Below are 18,105 nucleotides of genomic sequence, written 5' to 3' on the forward strand. Positions count from 1 at the left end.
TTTGATTTTCCCATGATGTCAAGCAAAGAGGCACTGTGTTTGAAGGTAGGCCTTGAAATACATCCACAGGTACACCTCCAATTGACTCAAATGATGTCAATTAGCCTATCAGAAGCTTCTAAAGCCATGACATCATTTTCTGGAATTTGCCAAGCTGTTTAAAGGCACAGTCAACTTAGTATATGTAAACTTCTGACCCACTGGAATTGTGATACAGTGAAATAATCTGTCTGTAAACAATTGTGGAAAAAATTACTTGTGTCATGCACAAAGTAGATGTCCTAACCGACTTGCCAAAACTATAGTTTGTTAACAAGAAATGTGTGGAGTGGTTGAAAAACGAGTTTTAATGACTACAACCTAAGTGTATGTAAACTTCCGACTTCAACTGTATATACACACACACACACAGAGCGACAGACAGAGAAAGAGCAGAACTGCCCTTCACAGTGCTTCTTTAACATGAACAGGATGCAGCAACACTACACTAGAGATACCTCATCAGACCAAGAGATGTGTCAAGAACATCACTACACTAGTGATACCTCATCAGACCCAGAGATGTGTCGACAACACACAGGTCTGCATTTCCTCAAGCTCCACTAATCCTTGGTTGATCCCCCGTGTGAATACGGAGAATCCTTAGAATCCTAGAAACTCACTTTGACATGTTGCTGGGGATTGTTGGCAAAACAACGAGGTTACATCCCCAGGCCTGGTTGGGTTGGTTGTCACCCTTCCCCTATCCCCTTCTCCCCTCTTCCTGTCTCCCCTATCCCCTCTTCCTGTCTCCCCCCTCTCTCCCCTCCTCTCCCCTCTCCCCTGTAGCTGTAATGATCATAGTGAATGGCCATGTTGAAGCGCATGTTCCTGCCAGGGGCCCCTGACTGTGCTGGGGTGATGAATGTGGAACCAGCTCCCTGGAGAGGCTCCCAGCCTAAGAACCAGACTGTCTGTCTGTCGCTGGGGGCAAACAAACCCATTGTTCTTATCTGTGGTGGAGGTGCTCACATGGAGCACCCTCGTCGCTGGTGGATGAATGTGAGGACTTGTTGTAGTAATTGTAGATTGCCTCTCTAACCCATAGTACTGCCCATAGAAGTCTGCTATAGAGATTGGGATGCTTAACACAGTCCAGGCTTATTGCTCCTAGACAGAGTAGCTAGGATCACTCACAAATAATCTTAGTCAAACTAGGAGGTTTCTATATAAAAGCCTCCGTCCTTGGCCCACTGCTCCACACTGCAGCTTAAGTAGCATACTTCAGGGAAAACACTGATCAGCTTAACTGCTCCACCTGTAGTCCTCTATAAGTCTGCCAGGAACATTAATCCAACCATTGTTTGTGAGTAGAGTAACCTCTCTTATTCAGGACATACTTTTAGTCTGATACAGTATCCAGCCACTCAACCACGGACATGATTTAGAGTAGGGTGAATGGTGTTCTGGCAAGGGGTGTGTATGTGTGTGTGTGTGTGTGTGTGTGTGTTCATCCCAGTGTGTGTATTTGAATGTGTGTTTCTCTGTTTGTTCTAACATTCTTCATTCTCTCTATCTCTCCCTATAGGTGTAACCAGGAGGTTTTCCTCATCAGTCCTCTGATTCCTACCATTGTGTTCAGAAGTGGTTAAGTCGATTAGCAACTCATCAGGTAAGACCAGAGAGAACAAACACTTGTAAAGAGAGCTTGAGGTAAAATGACTGTACAGATGTAGGATATTAATTTGAGCCAGTTTACTACAACAGGGAAATAATCCTGCAGCAACAGGAAATGTGAATAATGCGGATTATAATTAATGGACATTTTTTGTACAGGTTGATACATTTTTCGTTAAGGCAAATCAAGTCTGACATTTTAAAGTAGTAATTACAAAATTTAAAAGCCGTTTTAAACCTCTAATACACTACAACTTTGCATTTCCTGATGTGCAGGAAAATTCACAGCAACAAAAGAGTGCTCAAATTAAGATCCTACATCTGTATGTTAATTTGACTAAACACAGAGAACACAGGTTGATGATCCATATGTAGCCATAGATAATGTCTGGCCATACTATAGCCCCATAGTTCACTCCAGTTACCCTACAAATCTGTCGATGTGCCCTTGAGCAAGGCACTTAACCCTAATTTGCTCCAGGGGTGCCGTACTACTATGGCTGACCCTGTAAAACAACACATTTCACTGTACCTATCCGATGTATGTGACAATAAAACATCATTTCTTTTGGTATATCCATGTTTTTTTTGTATATATCTTTGCTTATTGTCTCATGAGTACCTCTTCAGAGTAAAAACATTTATTGATTTATTTTCCTCAGAGGATAACACATTAAATTATGAAATAACATTTATTTCCAATATGGTCCTGGAACACATCATTATGACACATCATTACTGGAATCAGAGTTAATTCAATAGAGTAGTGTTTGACTGCTGAACTTTCCCAGAATGCAGTTCTGTGTCTTCATCACTAGCTCTTCCATGAGTCATCAGACCTCAGTAGTAATGGTTAAGTGGCTCTGCTCAAGCGTACCAGTACTGTAGTTACCAGGGTATATAAAGGGACAAAGGGTAATCATGTGTATGATATCCTTTAGAATGAGGATAAAGGGGTATTGTGGGTAATTGAGTCCTTGATAACATGGATGTGTTAGAGGATCTAGGATATAGCCCTTCTACTAGCAGATCCATTTATAGTCTGTCTTATTGCTTCTCAATCTCCAATCCATTTGAGTTGATGAGGATCCATTAAGGTTTTATTGATATGTTATAGACATTTACTGGCACTTACTCAATGTTGCAATGTTTGCAGCAGTGTGTTTCTCATGGCCAGAAAGTTACTGACAGCAATTGTGTGCTTTACCTGTGAGTGTGGACACTATAAACCCGTTCTACATTATACATTTACATTTTGCAGACGCTCTTATCCAGAGCGACTTACAGTTAGTGAATACATATATATATATTTTTTTATACTGGCCCCCCGTGGGAATCGAACCCACAACCCTGGCGTTGCAAACGCCATGCTCTATCAACTGAGCTACATCCCTGCCGGCCATTCCCTCCCCTACCCTGGACGACGCTGGGCCAATTGTGCGCCGCCCATTAGTCTCCCGGTCGCGGCCGGCTGCGACAGAGCCTGGATTCGAACCAGGATCTCTAGTGGCACAGTTAGCACTGCGATGCAGTGCCTTAGACCACTGCGCCACTCAGGAGACTGACCAGTAGAACCACTCTGGTTCTCTCACCAGTAGTCCCACAGCCAACAGAAAACATGTTAAAATCCCAGTGTAGGTTATTAGCCTGACAGCCCAACAGCAGTAGAAGTGATCTGCTCCTGTCCTGACCTATCAGAACTTAGAAACAGTCCAACCTGACCAACCACAGTTTAGAAACAGTCCAACCTGACCAATCAGAGTTTAGAAACAGTCCAACCTGACCAATCAGATCTTTGAAACAGTCCAACCTGACCAATCAAAGTTTAGAAACAGTCCAACAGTCTAACCAGAGAGGCCATGACTGGTTTTATTCCCTTGAACACTGACCAGCAACAGGGTGTTATTGAGTTATTGATGTCACTTAGCCTGACGTCCATTAGTGGGAGTGTGAAGGCCTCTGGTCAGGTCATGTCTGTCTGTATGACCCATGGAGTAGGCACCACTTCCTGTCCCTGGCCATGCACACACACACACACACACACACACACAGACACACACAGACACACACACACACACACACACACACACACACACACACACACACACACACACAGTACTCAGTTGAGAGGGCGATAGCTGTAAGTAAATGTCCTGCAGGTCTAATGACTGTAATGCTGTCACTTTCTTACTGCACAAATGTCTTTGTTTGGTTTAAAGGCATGTCTGACCTGGTTGACTGGCTGACCTGGCTGGCTGACTGGCTGACCTGGCTGGCTGGTCTGGCTGTCTGACCTGACTGGCTGACCTGGCTGGCTGGTCTGGCTGTCTGACCTGGCTGGCTGGCTGGCTGGCTGGCAGACTGGCTTGTCTGGCTGTCTGACCTGGCTGGCTGGCTGTCTGGCTGTCTGAACTAGCTGGCTGACCTGGCTGGCTGGCTGGCTGGCTGGCTGACTGGCTGTCTGACCTGGCTGCCTGTCTGGCTGGCTGGCTGACATGGCTGACTGTCTGGCTTTCTGCCCTGGCTGGCTGGCTGTCTGACTGGCTGTCTGACCTGGCTGGCTGTCTGTCTGGCTGTCTGACATGGCTGACTGTCTGGCTTTCTGACTGGCTGGCTGACTAACTGAATGGTTGACTGGCTGCAGCTGGAGACAGAGCTCTGCAATGCAGCAGCAGCAGAGAACATTAGAACATCTCTACATTCACCTTGTGCTGACGTCAAACCTGGGCCGTGTTCAATAGGGACAAAATGTATTGAAACAATGAGGCGGAGCTGTAGAACCTAAACGTATCCAATCAGAACACAGATAACGTTTTGCTACGATGTGCCTTTCTGACTATGACCCTGGTCTAGAGAGTAATGCAATACCCTGGTGTAATGACCTGAGGTATAAGAGATGGCATCAGTGATAAGGTTGTTAGCTATAGTGAAGATACTAAGTTCAATCCTTTCAACAAGGTATGAACAGTATAATTACAGTAGTGGATAATTGGGTACATGCAGGAAACATATTTTCAGACATCAGCGCGTGTGTGTGTGGAGGCTGTAAGTGTGTCTCTGTGTGTCTCTGTGTGTCTATGTGTCTCTCTGTGTGTGTGTCTCTCTCTGTGTCTCTGTGTGTGTGTGTCTCTCTCTGTGTCTCTCTGTGTGTGTGTCTCCCTCTCTGTCTCTCTGTGTGTGTATCTCTCTGTGTGTGTGTGTGTGTGTGTGTGTGTGTGTGTGTGTGTGTGTGTGTGTGTGTGTGTGTGTGTGTGTGTCTCTGTGTGTGTCTCCCTCTCTGTCTCTCTGTGTGTGTGTGTCTCTCTGTGTCTCTCTGTGTGTGTCTCTCTCTCTGTATGTCTCTCATGTGGTAGACCTGTCCTCTTACATTCTACATGTACATCCACAGCCAGTCTCATTCTACATGATCATCCACAGCCAGTCTCATTCGACATGATCATCCACAGCCAGTCTCATTCTACATGATCATCCACAGCCAGTCTCATTCGACATGATCATCCACAGCCAGTCTCATTCTACATGATCATCCACAGCCAGTCTCATTCTACATGATCATCCACAGCCAGTCTCATTCTACATGATCATCCACAGCCAGTCTCATTCTACATGTACAGTTGAAGTCGGAAGTTTACATTCACTTAGGTTGGAGTCATTAAAACTAGTTTTTCAACCACTCCACGAATTTCTTGTTAACAAACTATAGTTTTGGCAAGTCGGTTAGGACATCTACTTTGTGCCTGACACAAGTAATTTTTCCAACAATTGTTTACAGACAGATTATTTCACTTATAATTCACTGTATCACAATTCCAGTGAGTCAGAAGTTTACATACACTAAATTGACTGTGCCTTTAAACAGCTTGGAAAATTCCAGAAAATGATGTCATGGCTTTAGAAGCTTCTAATAGGCTAATTGACATCATTTGAGTCAATTGGAGGTGTACCTGTGGATGTATTTCAAGGCCTACCTTCAAACTCAGTACCTCTTTGCTTGACATCATTGGAAAATCAAAATAAATTAGCCAAGACCTCAGAAAAAAAAAGGTCTGGTTCTCCTTGGGAGCAATTTCCAAACGCCTGAAGGTACCACGTTCATCTGTACAAACAATAGTATGCAAGTATAAACATCATGGGACCACGCAGCCGTCATACCTCTCAGGAAGGAGACGCGTTCTGTCTGCTAGAGATGAACATACTTTGGTGCGAAAAGTGCAAATCAATCCCAGAACAACAGCAAAGGACCTTGTGAAGATGCTGGAGGAAACAGGTACAAAAGTATCTATATCCACAGTAAAACGAGTCCTATATCAACATAACCTGAAAGGCCGCTCAGCAAGGAAGAAGCCACTGCTCCAAATCCGCCATAAAAAAGCCAGACTACGGTTTGCAACTGTACATTGGGACAAAGATCGTACTTTTCTGAGAAATGTCCTCTGGTCTGATGAAACAAAAATAGAACTGTTTGGCCATAATGACCATCGTTATGTTTGGAGGAAAAAGGGGTGGCTTGCAAGCCGAAGAACACCATCTCAACCGTGAAGCACGAGGGTGGTCCTAACTGACCTAAAACAGGGAATCTTTACTAGGATTAAATGTCAGGAATTTATTTGGCAAAGGTGTATGTATACTTCCGACTTCAACTGTACATCCACAGCCAGTCTCATTCAGTCAACACTGCTGCTAATCCCATTACACAGGATATTTCATGGTCATATTCACCATGGATTGTGACAGCTTTTTCCCAATAGTTGTCCAATAATCTTTGTTTGGTAAGCTGGGGGATGGAGGTGGGGAAATGTAAGCACTCTCAAATTCATAGATGGAGTTAGGGATTGTGCCTGGTGGACCAAATTAGACATTTCAATATCGAAGACGTTCTTAAAACACCCCGTTAATGGAATTTAATGGACTTTTCACCCTGTTTGGCTTTCCCCGCCTCCAGCTAACAGTTCAGCCCAGTGCCATCTTTTCCGGTCAGTGGTTTCTGTGGGGAGATCTAATGAAAGGGCCCACTGAGTCAGTGTAGGGGTGGAGAGAACCCAGCCCAGGGATTAACTGAAGCCACGATGGGCTCTTTGAGGCCGTCACACATCCTCCTCCCAGCATGGAATATGAAGACATCATCCAATGTGTGTGTGTGTGTGTGTGTGTGTGTGCCTGTGTGTGTGTGCTCTGCTTTGGACACTTGGGGTAGAACAGATACAGTGCCTTCAGAAAGTATTCACACCCCTTGACTTTTTCCACATTTTGTTTTGCGTTACAGCCTGAATTTTATTAAAATGGATTAAATTACGATTTGTTTTGTCACTTGCCTACACACAATACAACATAATGACAAAGTGGAATTATGTTTTCCAAAATTGTAACATATTAATTAAAAATTCAAAGCTGAAATGTCTTGAGTCAATACGTATTCAATCCCTTTGTTATGGCAAGCCTAAATAAGTTCAGGAGTAAAAATATGCTTAACAAGTCACATAATAAGTTGCATGGACTCACTCTGTGTACAATAATAGTGTTTAACATAATTTGTTATGACTACCTCATCTCTGTACCCTATACATACAATTATTTATAAGTCGCTCAGTTGAACAGTGAATTTCAAACACAGATTCAACCACAAAGACCAGGGAAGTTTTCCAATGCCTTGCAAAGAAGGGTAGATTGTGTAAAAAAAAAAAATGCAGACTTTGAATATATTAATTACACTTTGGATGGTGATCAGTACACCCAGTCACTACAAAGATACAGGCGCCCTCCCTAACTCAGTTGCCGGAGAGGAAGGAGACCTCTCAGGAATGTCACCATGAGGCCAATGGTGACTTTAAATCAGTTACAGAGTTTGACGGTTGTGATAGGATAAAACTGAGGATGGATCAACATTTTAGTTACTCCACAATACTAACCTAATTGACAGAGTGAAAAGAAGGAAGCCTGTGCAGAATGCAAATATTCCAAAACATGCCTCCTGTTTGCAACAAGGTACTAAAGTAATACTGCAAAAAATGTGGCTAAGAAATTATATTTTTGTCCTGAATACAAATTGTTATGTTTGGGCCAAATCCAATACAACACATTATTGAGTACCACTCTCCATATTTTCAAGCGTAGTGGTGGCTGCATCATATTATGGGTATGCTTTTAATCGTTAAGAACTGGAGAGTTTTTCAGGATAAAAAAGAAACAGAATGGAGCTAAGCACAGGCAAAATCCTAGAGGAAAACCTGGTTCAGTCTGCTTTCCAACAGACACTGAGAGATAAATTCACCCTTCAGCAGGACAATAACCTAAAACACAAGGCCAAATCAACACTGGAGTTGCTTACCAAGAAGACGCAATGTTCCTGAGTGGCCGAGTTACAGTTTTTACTTAAATCTACTTGAAAATCTATGGCAAGACCTGAAAATGGTTTCTAGCAATGATCAACAACCAATTTGACAGAACTTGAAGAATTTAGAAAATAATAATGGGCAAATGTTGCACAATCCAGGTGTGGAAAGCTCTTAGAGACTTACCCAGAAAGACTCACAGCTGTAATCGCTGCCAAAGGTGCTTCTACAAAGTATTGACTCAAGGGGGTGAAGACTTATATAAATACGATATTTAGGTGCAAAAATGTCTAAAAACAAGTTTTCACTTTGTCATTACAGGGTATTGTGTGTAGATGGGTGAGATAAAAAAAATATGTTTAATCCATTTTGAATTCAGGCTGTAACACAACAAAATGTGGAATAAGTCAAGGGGTATGAATACTTTCTGAAGGCACTGTATGTACAGATATGATTGATGATTGTCTGACGTGTACAATAGCGTCCTGAATGTTTCACCTCACTGAAGACGTCCTTGCTGAATGCTGTTCATTCACACAATACTGTGCTTGTATTCTACTAGCATTCTTCCTTGACTGCTGTCTCTGCTGAGTCACCATAAATGTATGAGATGCTATTATCCTAAACCTTGACAAAGGTGAACATCTGCAGCAGGTTGATGTTTATTGTCATGAGGTCCTCTGTGGCTCAATTGGTAGAGCACGGCGCTTGTAACGCCAGGGTAGTGGGTTCGATCCCCGGGACCACCCATACGTAAAAATGTATGCGCACGTGACTGTAAGTCGCTTTGGATAAAAGCGTCTGCTAAATGGCATATTATTATTATAAATTATTATGAGTCTAGCCCTGGAGGCAGAACTGAGCCATTTCCGCTAGATGGGCTCTAAAGTCAAAATTGGCTTTATTGTAAAAATGTATGAAAACATAAATGAGCTTTTTGGTCTTCATTTAAGGTTAGGGTTGGGCATTAGGGTTAGCAGTGTGGTTAAGGTTAGGGAGAGGCATTAGGGTTAGCAGTGTGGTTAAGGTTAGGGTTAGCAGTGTGGTTAAGGTTAGGGTTGGGCATTAGGGTTAGCAGTGTGGTTAAGGTTAGGGTTGGGCATTAGGGTTAGCAGTGTGGTTAAGGTTAGGGTTGGGCATTAGGGTTAGCAGTGTGGTTAGGGTTAGCAGTGTGGTTAAGGTTAGGGTTAGGCATTAGGGTTAGCAGTGTGGTTAAGATTAGGGTTAGAGGCATTAGGGTTAGCAGTGTGGTTAGGGTTAGCAGTGTGGTTAAGGTCAGGGTTAGGCATTAGGGTTAGCAGTGTGGTTAAGGTTAGGGTTAGAGGCATTAGGGTTAGCAGTGTGGTTAGGATTAGCAGTGTGGTTAAGGTCAGGGTTAGGCATTAGGGTTAGCAGTGTGGTTAAGGTTAGGGTTAGAGGCATTAGGGTTAGCAGTGTGGTTAGGGTTAGCAGTGTGGTTAAGGTCAGGGTTAGGCATTAGGGTTAGCAGTGTGGTTAAGGTTAGGGTTAGAGGCATTAGGGTTAGCAGTGTGGTTAGGGTTAGCAGTGTGGTTAAGGTCAGGGTTAGGCATTAGGGTTAGCAGTGTGGTTAAGGTTAGGGTTAGAGGCATTAGGGTTAGCAGTGTGGTTAAGGTTAGGTTTAAAATCAGATTTTATGACTTTATGTCTGTGCCAGCTAGTGACCACTAGCAGAGCTGCCTCCAGAACAAGAATAATGACACCCTGCACATCTGCACATAATGAAACTATAGCTACCAAGGGTTGATGTAAGGACCTATGTACAGTGAGGGAAAAAAGTATTTGATCCCTTGCTGATTTTGTACATTTGCCCACTGACAAAGACATGATCAGTCTATAATTTTAATGGTAGGTTTATTTGAACAGTGAGAGAGAATAACAACAAAAAATCCAGAAAAACGCATGTCAAAAATGTTATAAATTGATTAGCATTTTAATGAGGGAAATAAGTATTTGACCCTTCTGCAAAACATGACTTAGTACTTGGTGGCAAAACCCTTGTTGGGAATCACAGAGGTCAGACGTTTCTTGTAGTTGGCCACCAGGTTTGCACACATCTCAGGAGGGATTTTGTCCCACTCCTCTTTGCAGATCTTCTCCAAGTCATTAAGGTTTCGAGCGTGACGTTTGGCAACTCAACCTTCAGCTCCCTCCACATATTTTCTATGGGATTAAGGTCTGGAGACTGGCTAGGCCACTCCTAGGACCGTAATGTGCTTCTTCTTGAGCCACTCCTTTGTTGCCTTGGCCATGTGTTTTGGGTCATTGTCATGCTGGAATACCCATCCACGACCCATTTTCAATGCCCTGGCTGAGGGAAGGAGGTTCTCACCCAAGATTTGACGGTACATGGCGCCGTCCATCGTCTCTTTGATGCGGTGAAGTTGTCCTGTCCCCATAGCAGAAAAACACCCCCAAAGCATAATGTTTCCACCTCCATGTTTGACGGTGGGGATGGTGTTCTTGGGGTCATAGGCAGCATGCCTCCTCCTCCAAACACGGCGAGTTGAGTTGATGCCAAAGAGCTCGATTTTGGTCTCATCTGACCACAATACTTTCTCCCAGTTCTCCTCTGAATCATTCAGATGTTCATTGGCAAACTTCAGACGGGCCTGTATATGTGCTTTCTTGAGCAGGGGGACGTTGCGGGCGCTGCAGGATTTCAGTCCTTCACGGCGTAGTGTGTTACCAATTGTTTTCTTGGTGACTATGGTCCCAGCTGCCTTGAGATCATTGACAATATCCTCCCGTGTAGTTCTGGGCTGATTCCTCACCGTTCTCATGATCATTGCAACTCTACGAGGTGAGATCTTGCATGGAGCCCCAGGCCGAGGGAGATTGACAGTTATTTTGTGTTTCTTCCATTTGCGAATAATCGCACCAACTGTTGTCACCTTCTCACCAAGCTGCTTGGTGATGGTTTTGTAGCCCATTCCAGCCTTGTGTAGGTCTACAATCTTGTCCCTGACATCCTTGGAGAGCTCTTTGGTCTTGGCCATGGTGGAGAGTTTGGAATCTGATTGATTGATTGCTTCTGTGGACAGGTGTCTTTTATACAGGTAACAAGCTGAGATTAGGAGCACTCCCTTTAAGAGTGTGCTCCTAATCTCAGCTCGTTACCTGTATAAAAGACACATGGGAGCCAGAAATCTTTCTGATTGAGAGGGGGTCAAATACTTATTTCCCTCATTAAAATGCAAATCAATTTATAACATTTTTGACATGCGTTTTTCTGGATTTTTGTTGTTGTTATTCTGTCTCTCACTGTTCAAATAAACCTACCATTAAAATTATAGACTGATCATTTCTTTGTCAGTGGGCAAACGTACAAAATTAGCAGGGGATCAAATACTTTTTTCCCTCACTGTATGCCCCCTCCGTTCCCACAATGGAGGTTGGGGAAGACGATGTCCTCACAAACCATGAGGATTACAGGGGCAGGTTGATCTGAGCAACTGTGATTGGCTGGCACTGGCAGGAATTCCATCTCCTAAATGGCAGGTGACATTCTGATGAGCAGAACTCAGGGAGGCATGAAGATTGACCCAGTAGAGGAGCAGGAGGGGGACAAGGCTTATGAAAGCGGGAGGGAGGGAGGGAGGGGGGTTAGAGAGAGGGAGAATTTGATGTAAATGTAAATGAGAGAGAGAGAGAGAGAGAGAGAGAGAGAGAGAGAGAGAGAGAGAGAGAGAGAGAGAGAGAGAGAGAGAGAGAGAGAGAGAGAGAGAGAGAGAGAGAGAGAGAGAGAGAGAGAGAGAGAGAGAGAGAGAGAGAGAGAGAGAGAGAGAGAGAGAGAGAGAGAGAGAGAGAGAGAGAGAGAGAGAGAGAGAGAGAGAGAGAGAGTACCAGAGACTGGTTAATTCAGTAGTTGATCATGTGGAAGATTGCTGCTGCAGCTGGAGAGAAGGTACCCATGAGAATGCATCCATTGACCACCACTGAGCTGCAAGGGAGCTAACCACACTGGCTTAGTTGAAAAAGCTGCCACATTAGAACCCTTTATATCCATCCTGAATCAAGAACAAGGTACTTAATGATGACAGTGATCCTAGCCCTTAATACAGGTACAGTACATAGGATACATGGTTTTCTGTACCCTGACTGAGGGTTGAATACATCTGATGATGTGGGGAATCACAGATAATGAGAGCTGTGGTCTCCCTGCCATGTGCAGATGGACAAGGTGTGTGCGTGTCGTGTGTGCGTGTGCGTGCGTGTGTGTGTGTGCATGTGTGTGTAGGTACTTAGAGGCCTGTCAGGCCCATCTGTGGGATTCCAGCTGACTTGGAGGGCCTGTTACCATGGTAACCACCTCCTTATGGTGTCTCAGTGTGTGTGTGTGTTGACTCCTCATTCTGGCATCTCCACTGGATAATAATATGCATGAATCTTACTGCTAAGGCGAGAGGGCACGAGACAAATCAAATCTGTTTCTCTTTAAACTCCCAATTGAATTGTAAAGGCTGCAGAGTCAAGTTAATGTGTTTACAACTTCATGTGAATTGTGTTTGTTATTTACAACCCCCAACGCAATACTGAGTGGCTGGAATAAAGCCTTGTCTGCGTTCCCATTCCTCTACCCTTCTACAGAAGTGTGCGCTCCTTCACTCCCCCTCATGCATTTAAAAGCATCGAATTGGTACAAGCATGTCTTGAGGGAGTTTTCACCATTTACCTCACAACAGTCCATTCCTTTTAAATCCTTGAGGGGAAGTATACAAGTGCAGACATGGGGAGAAGAGAATCAGACTGTAGCCCATGTTGTTGTTGTTGTTGTTGCTGTTGTCGTTGTTGTCGTTGTCGCTGTTGTTGTTGATTTGAGCATGTTAGGGCTGACAGTGAGACAGGTTGTCCATGCTCCACACAGCCTTATGAGGACTTGTGATGGGTCTAGTCCTTCTATACTAGTCCTTCTCTGGTTGTCTTCCTCATTCACCCAAACATAACCCCTTCCTCAAACATAACCCCTTCCTCAAACATTACCCCCTTCCTCAAACATAACCCCTTCCTCAAACATAACCCCTTCCTCAAACATTACCCCCTTCCTCAAACATAACCCCTTCCTCAAACATTACCCCCTTCCTCAAACATAACCCCCTTCCTCAAACATAACCCCCTTCCTCAAACAACCCCTTCCTCAAACATTACCCCCTTCCTCAAACATAACCCCATTCCTCAAACATTACCCCCTTCCTCAAACATAACCCCCTTCCTCAAACATAACCCCTTTCCTGAAACATAACCCCTTTCCTGAAACATAACCCCCTTCCTCAAACATAAATACCTTCCTCAAACATAACCCCCTTCCTCAAGCATAACTACCTTCCTCAAACATAACCCCTTTTCTGAAACATAACACCCTTCCTCAAACATAACCCCCTTCCTCAAACATAACCCCCTTCCTGAAATATAACCCCCTTCCTCAAACATAACCCCCTTCCTCAAATATAACTACCTTCCTCAAACATAACCCCCTTCCTCAAACATAACCCCCTTCCTCAAACATAACCCCCTTCCTCAAACATTACCCCCTTCCTCAAACATAACCCCTTCCTCAAACATAACCCCTTCCTCAAACATTACCCCCTTTCTCAAACATAACCCCTTCCTCAAACATAACCCCTTCCTCAAACATTACCCCCTTCCTCAAACATAACCCCTTCCTCAAACATAACCCCCTTCCTCAAACATAACCCCCTTCCTCAAACATAACCCCCTTCCTCAAACAACCCCTTCCTCAAACATTACCCCCTTCCTCAAACATAACCCCATTCCTCAAACATTACCCCCTTCCTCAAACATAACCCCCTTCCTCAAACATAACCCCTTTCCTGAAACATAACCCCCTTCCTCAAACATAAATACCTTCCTCAAACATAACCCCCTTCCTCAAGCATAACTACCTTCCTCAAACATAACCCCTTTCCTGAAACATAACACCCTTCCTCAAACATAACCCCCTTCCTCAAACATAACCCCCTTCTTGAAATATAACCCCCTTCCTCAAACATAACCCCCTTCCTCAAATATAACTACCTTCCTCAAACATAACCCCCTTCCTCAAACATAACCCCCTTCCCAGAGGAGGCTACTGAGGGGAGGACGGCTCATAATAATGTCTGGATCGGAGCTAATGGAATGGCATCAAACACAAAGAAACCATGTTTGATACCATTCCACTGATTTCTCACAGGCCTCTGTCCCTGTCTCACCCAGTGGGATGTGGGATGTTGAGCAGAGACAAGGGCATATAGTCTACGTGCTGGTTGAGCTCAAACTGGTGGCCTACCTCTATATAGTGACAGATTTCCTGACCCTTTCCTGTTGCCTACCCCTGCCTTAGGCCCTAGGTATGCCAAGTATATGCCAGGCAGATTTTATACTGAGGACACTAGGAAGTGTCCCTTTGTGCATGATAGAGGCTTGGTGTGGGGGTTGTGCAATACTGCAGTGTAATTTACTGATGATTTGAACTGCCAGTCTTTTTATTGCTCTAATCTCTTGTATGCTCTCTCTCTCTCTCTCTCTCTCTCTCTCTCTCTCTCTATTTCTCAATCCCCCCTCCTCCATCTTCCTCTTTCCCTCTCTCTCTACCCCCTATCTCTCACCCCCCTCTTCATTTTCCCTCACCCTCTCTCTCTCTCCCCACTCCTTCCCCCCTCTCTTTCCTCTCCAGTGTCTAGTTGTCATGGCAGACAGTCGGCAGCCCGAGGACAACAGCTCCTCTCACTGGGCCCCTCCCACTAACGGAGCCCAGGACCAATCAGCTGCCCTCGCTGGCCACGGAGAGAACGGCTACTCCTCCTACAGAGAGAACGGCTATCACGGAGGACACACGGCGACAGCAGGTGAGAGAGCACTGGAGGGGTATAGCCACCTCTTAACTGAAGCGGTAGGTGTTACCATGCAGCCTAATTGAGGTTTCCTGAGGGAAATAGCTGGAGCTGTATCCCTACAGGGTTTTAGGGACCTCATTGGAGTTTGTGGTTTACCTGTAGACGTGTACAGTAGGCTGATTCTACGATTACAATAAGACTTGCTGGTAAGAAAGGGTGTGACTGTCTAAAGGACAGGCTTTGTCCTTCAGATTGGGTTTATTGTAACAGAGTAGCACATTGGCATGGTCCTAAAGGACAGAGGTTAGAGCAGGTGTTTGTGAGCTTGTGCATGTGTCCCCCCCATGCGTGTGTCCCCCGTGTGTGTCCCCCATGCATGTGTCCCCCATGCGTGTGTGTCCCATGTGTGTGTGTCCCATGTGTGTGTGTCCCATGCGTGTGTCCCCCATGCGTGTGTCCCCATGTGTGTGTCCTCCATACATGTGTCTCAATGTTTGTTTGTCTGCCTGCCTGGGTGTGTATGTGTGTCTGTGTCTGCGTTTCTATATGTGTGTGTGTGTCTGTGTCTGCGTTTCTATATGTGTGTGTGTGTGTGTGTGTATGTGTGTCCGCGTGCAGAGCAAGTGTCAGCCCATATAGTTGAGGAGGTGACAGCAGAGGCGGTGGCAGTGCTCAAGCAGGAGCAGGAGCAGCAGGACTCTACTAGGAGACTGCCCTCAGGTAGGCCTTAGTGACAGAGTTCCCTATAACACCTTCTTCACACTACTGAGCAGAGCCATGTCAGGTCAGCACGATAGGTGTGAAAAGGGTCACACTGATAGGCTCATACCAGGCTACAGTAACAAATTTACGGTGGCCCCCGTGAGTGGCATGGGACATACTGCAGGGTAAGGGAAGGTGTCTGTCAATCCTCTTTCCCTGGCCGTACCATTACATCATCATTGTGCTGTTGGTGCCATTTGGCTGTTAGGATAGTCTTTAGCAATGACTGCCGTTTTGCTGGTGCTCTCTGGCTCTTATTAAAGCCACGGTCTGCGTTTGGTACATCCATTTACACATCCAGTTTCAGAGGGGTTACATTTACCTAGCCTAATCCCTCAGCTGTAGGACCAAACAAAAGTGGCACGGCGGCCATTTTGTGGTTTTTCTAATCCCAGACTGTAGTTTTAAGCCAATGTTATTAGGGTTATGTTACAGGTCAAATGACTATGACACGCATACTTACTGTATCACAACACATGACAACAATTTTATTGATTTACTCGTGAGTACAACATGCATTCTAAATATGTGCTCAGTAACTTGCATCTTCAATATCCTCAATATCTTCAATATATCCATAATCTGTTCTGCCTCAGAGTCTCTTTAGCAAATCGTTGAGCGCTGTTTATCTTTTCTCTCAGTCTGAATGGGAGATTCTCTGCCTAGAGTGACTCAGCGAAAAGACCCTTCCCATTAATCCAATCATAGAGGATCAGACCAGGGGGATTAAGGCTGTGTCCCAAATGGAACCCTATTCCATATGTAGTGCACTACTTTAGACTAGGGCCCATCTAGAGAAATAGCGTGCCATTTGGGATGCACATAAATGTGCTGCGACAAAGCTCTCCCAGACAACAGAACATCCCCACAGCCGGACAACACACTCCCCAGAGACACGCAAACACACACACACACACCGACACACACATACGTACAATACAGCCACAGCGCTATTGATGTGGTTTGTTGTGTATCTTCCCTCTACCCATGTCTTGTCTACCCTGTCTGTCTCTTTCCCTTCACAGTGGAGGACTCTGTCAACCTGCCTCCCTCCCCTCCCCCTTCTCCATCGGCAGAGCAGATCGGACCCATGGAGCAAGGTATGCACACAAAAGCTCATCCACGTGCGCAAACACGCAAGCTCACACACGCAAGCACGCACACACACACACACACACACACACACACACACACACTCTTGAGACAGGATGAGAGGATGGGTGTGTGTGAAAGTGACAGGAGCTATAGGTGTATATCAGTTGGGAGGTAACACACTCACACACTTGACCTTCCTCTGGGTGTTGATGATGCTTCAGCCACTTGCATGATGGGACCGGCTCTTCTACTCTTTCCTCTTTCTTCCCTTCTTTATTTATCTTAGCCATGTCTTTCCTTAGCATGGGACAACTGGTAGTGGTTTCCCTGCTTGATCAGTAGATAGACATTCCTCCCTCTGTTTTCGTGTCTGTGTTTCACTTGTCACTAGCCGTCTACCACCCGGTGAGTCAACCCTGCAGTTTCTGTCTATTTACGTATGTTTAACATAAATAATGGGACATTGGTCACTTTAATAATGTTTAACATACTGTTTTCATATGTATATACTGTATTCTAGTCAAGGCCATCCTATTCAACTATTGCTGTACATATACTATTCTATCCTACGTATTCTACAGATATACTATATATTCTATCCATATACTGTCCATAGTGTCGATAAATCCCATCTCATATATATTTATATATATATATATATATATATATATATATATATATATTTATTTATATATATATATATATATATAGAACCAGTCAAAAGTTTGGACACACCTACTCATTCAAGGGTTTTTCTTTATTTTTACTATTTTCTACATTGTAGAATAATAGTGAAGACATCAAAACTATGAAATAACACATATGGAATCATGTAGTACCCAAAAAAGTGTTAAACAAATCAAAATATTTTTTATATTTGAGATTCTTCAAATAGCCACCCTTTGCCTTGGTGACAGCTTTGCACACACTTGGCATTCTCTCAACCAGCTTCATGAGGTAGTCACCTGGAATGCATTTCAATTAATAGGTGTGCCTTGTTAAAAGTTCATTTGTGGAATTTCTTTCCTTCTTAATGCGTTTGAGCCAATCAGTTGTGTTGTGACAAGGTAGGGGGGGTATACAGAAGATAGCCCTATATGGTAAAATACCACATCCATATTATGGCAAGAACAGCTCATATAAGCAAAGAGAAACGACAGTCCATCATTACTTTAAGACATGAAGGTCAGTCAATCCAGAAAATGTCAAGAACTTTGAAAGTTTCTTCAAATGCAGTTGTAAAAACCATCAAGCGCTATGATGAAACTGGCTCTCATGAGGACCGCCACAGGAAAGGAAGACGCAGAGTTACCTCTGCTGCAGAGGATAAGTTCATTAGAGTTAACTGCACCTCAGATTGCAGCCCAAATAAATGCTCAAGTAACAGACACATCTCAACATCAACTGTT

At 44.3% G+C, this 18,105-nt stretch overlaps 1 protein-coding gene across 10 annotated transcripts in view; it reads left to right on the forward strand.

Moving 5' to 3' along the window:
* Window positions 1-18,105, forward strand: part of LOC121575663 (microtubule-associated protein 2) — an 87,397-nt gene that overhangs the window by 41,854 nt on the left and 27,438 nt on the right. For 9 of the 10 annotated variants that reach the window (XM_045223183.1, XM_045223182.1, XM_045223186.1 and 6 more), the window contains 4 exons: window positions 1,568-1,651; window positions 14,680-14,851; window positions 15,458-15,559; window positions 16,627-16,701. In XM_045223183.1, the coding sequence (XP_045079118.1) occupies window positions 14,692-14,851; window positions 15,458-15,559; window positions 16,627-16,701 (337 nt within the window). In that variant the 5' untranslated portion in view covers window positions 1,568-1,651; window positions 14,680-14,691. The remainder of the gene's footprint in view (window positions 1-1,567; window positions 1,652-14,679; window positions 14,852-15,457; window positions 15,560-16,626; window positions 16,702-18,105) is intronic. The other variant, XM_045223187.1, reaches the window with a different exon arrangement.

This window comes from Coregonus clupeaformis, chromosome 10 (genome assembly GCF_020615455.1).
Source record: "Coregonus clupeaformis isolate EN_2021a chromosome 10, ASM2061545v1, whole genome shotgun sequence".
Classification (NCBI taxonomy): domain Eukaryota; kingdom Metazoa; phylum Chordata; class Actinopteri; order Salmoniformes; family Salmonidae; genus Coregonus; species Coregonus clupeaformis.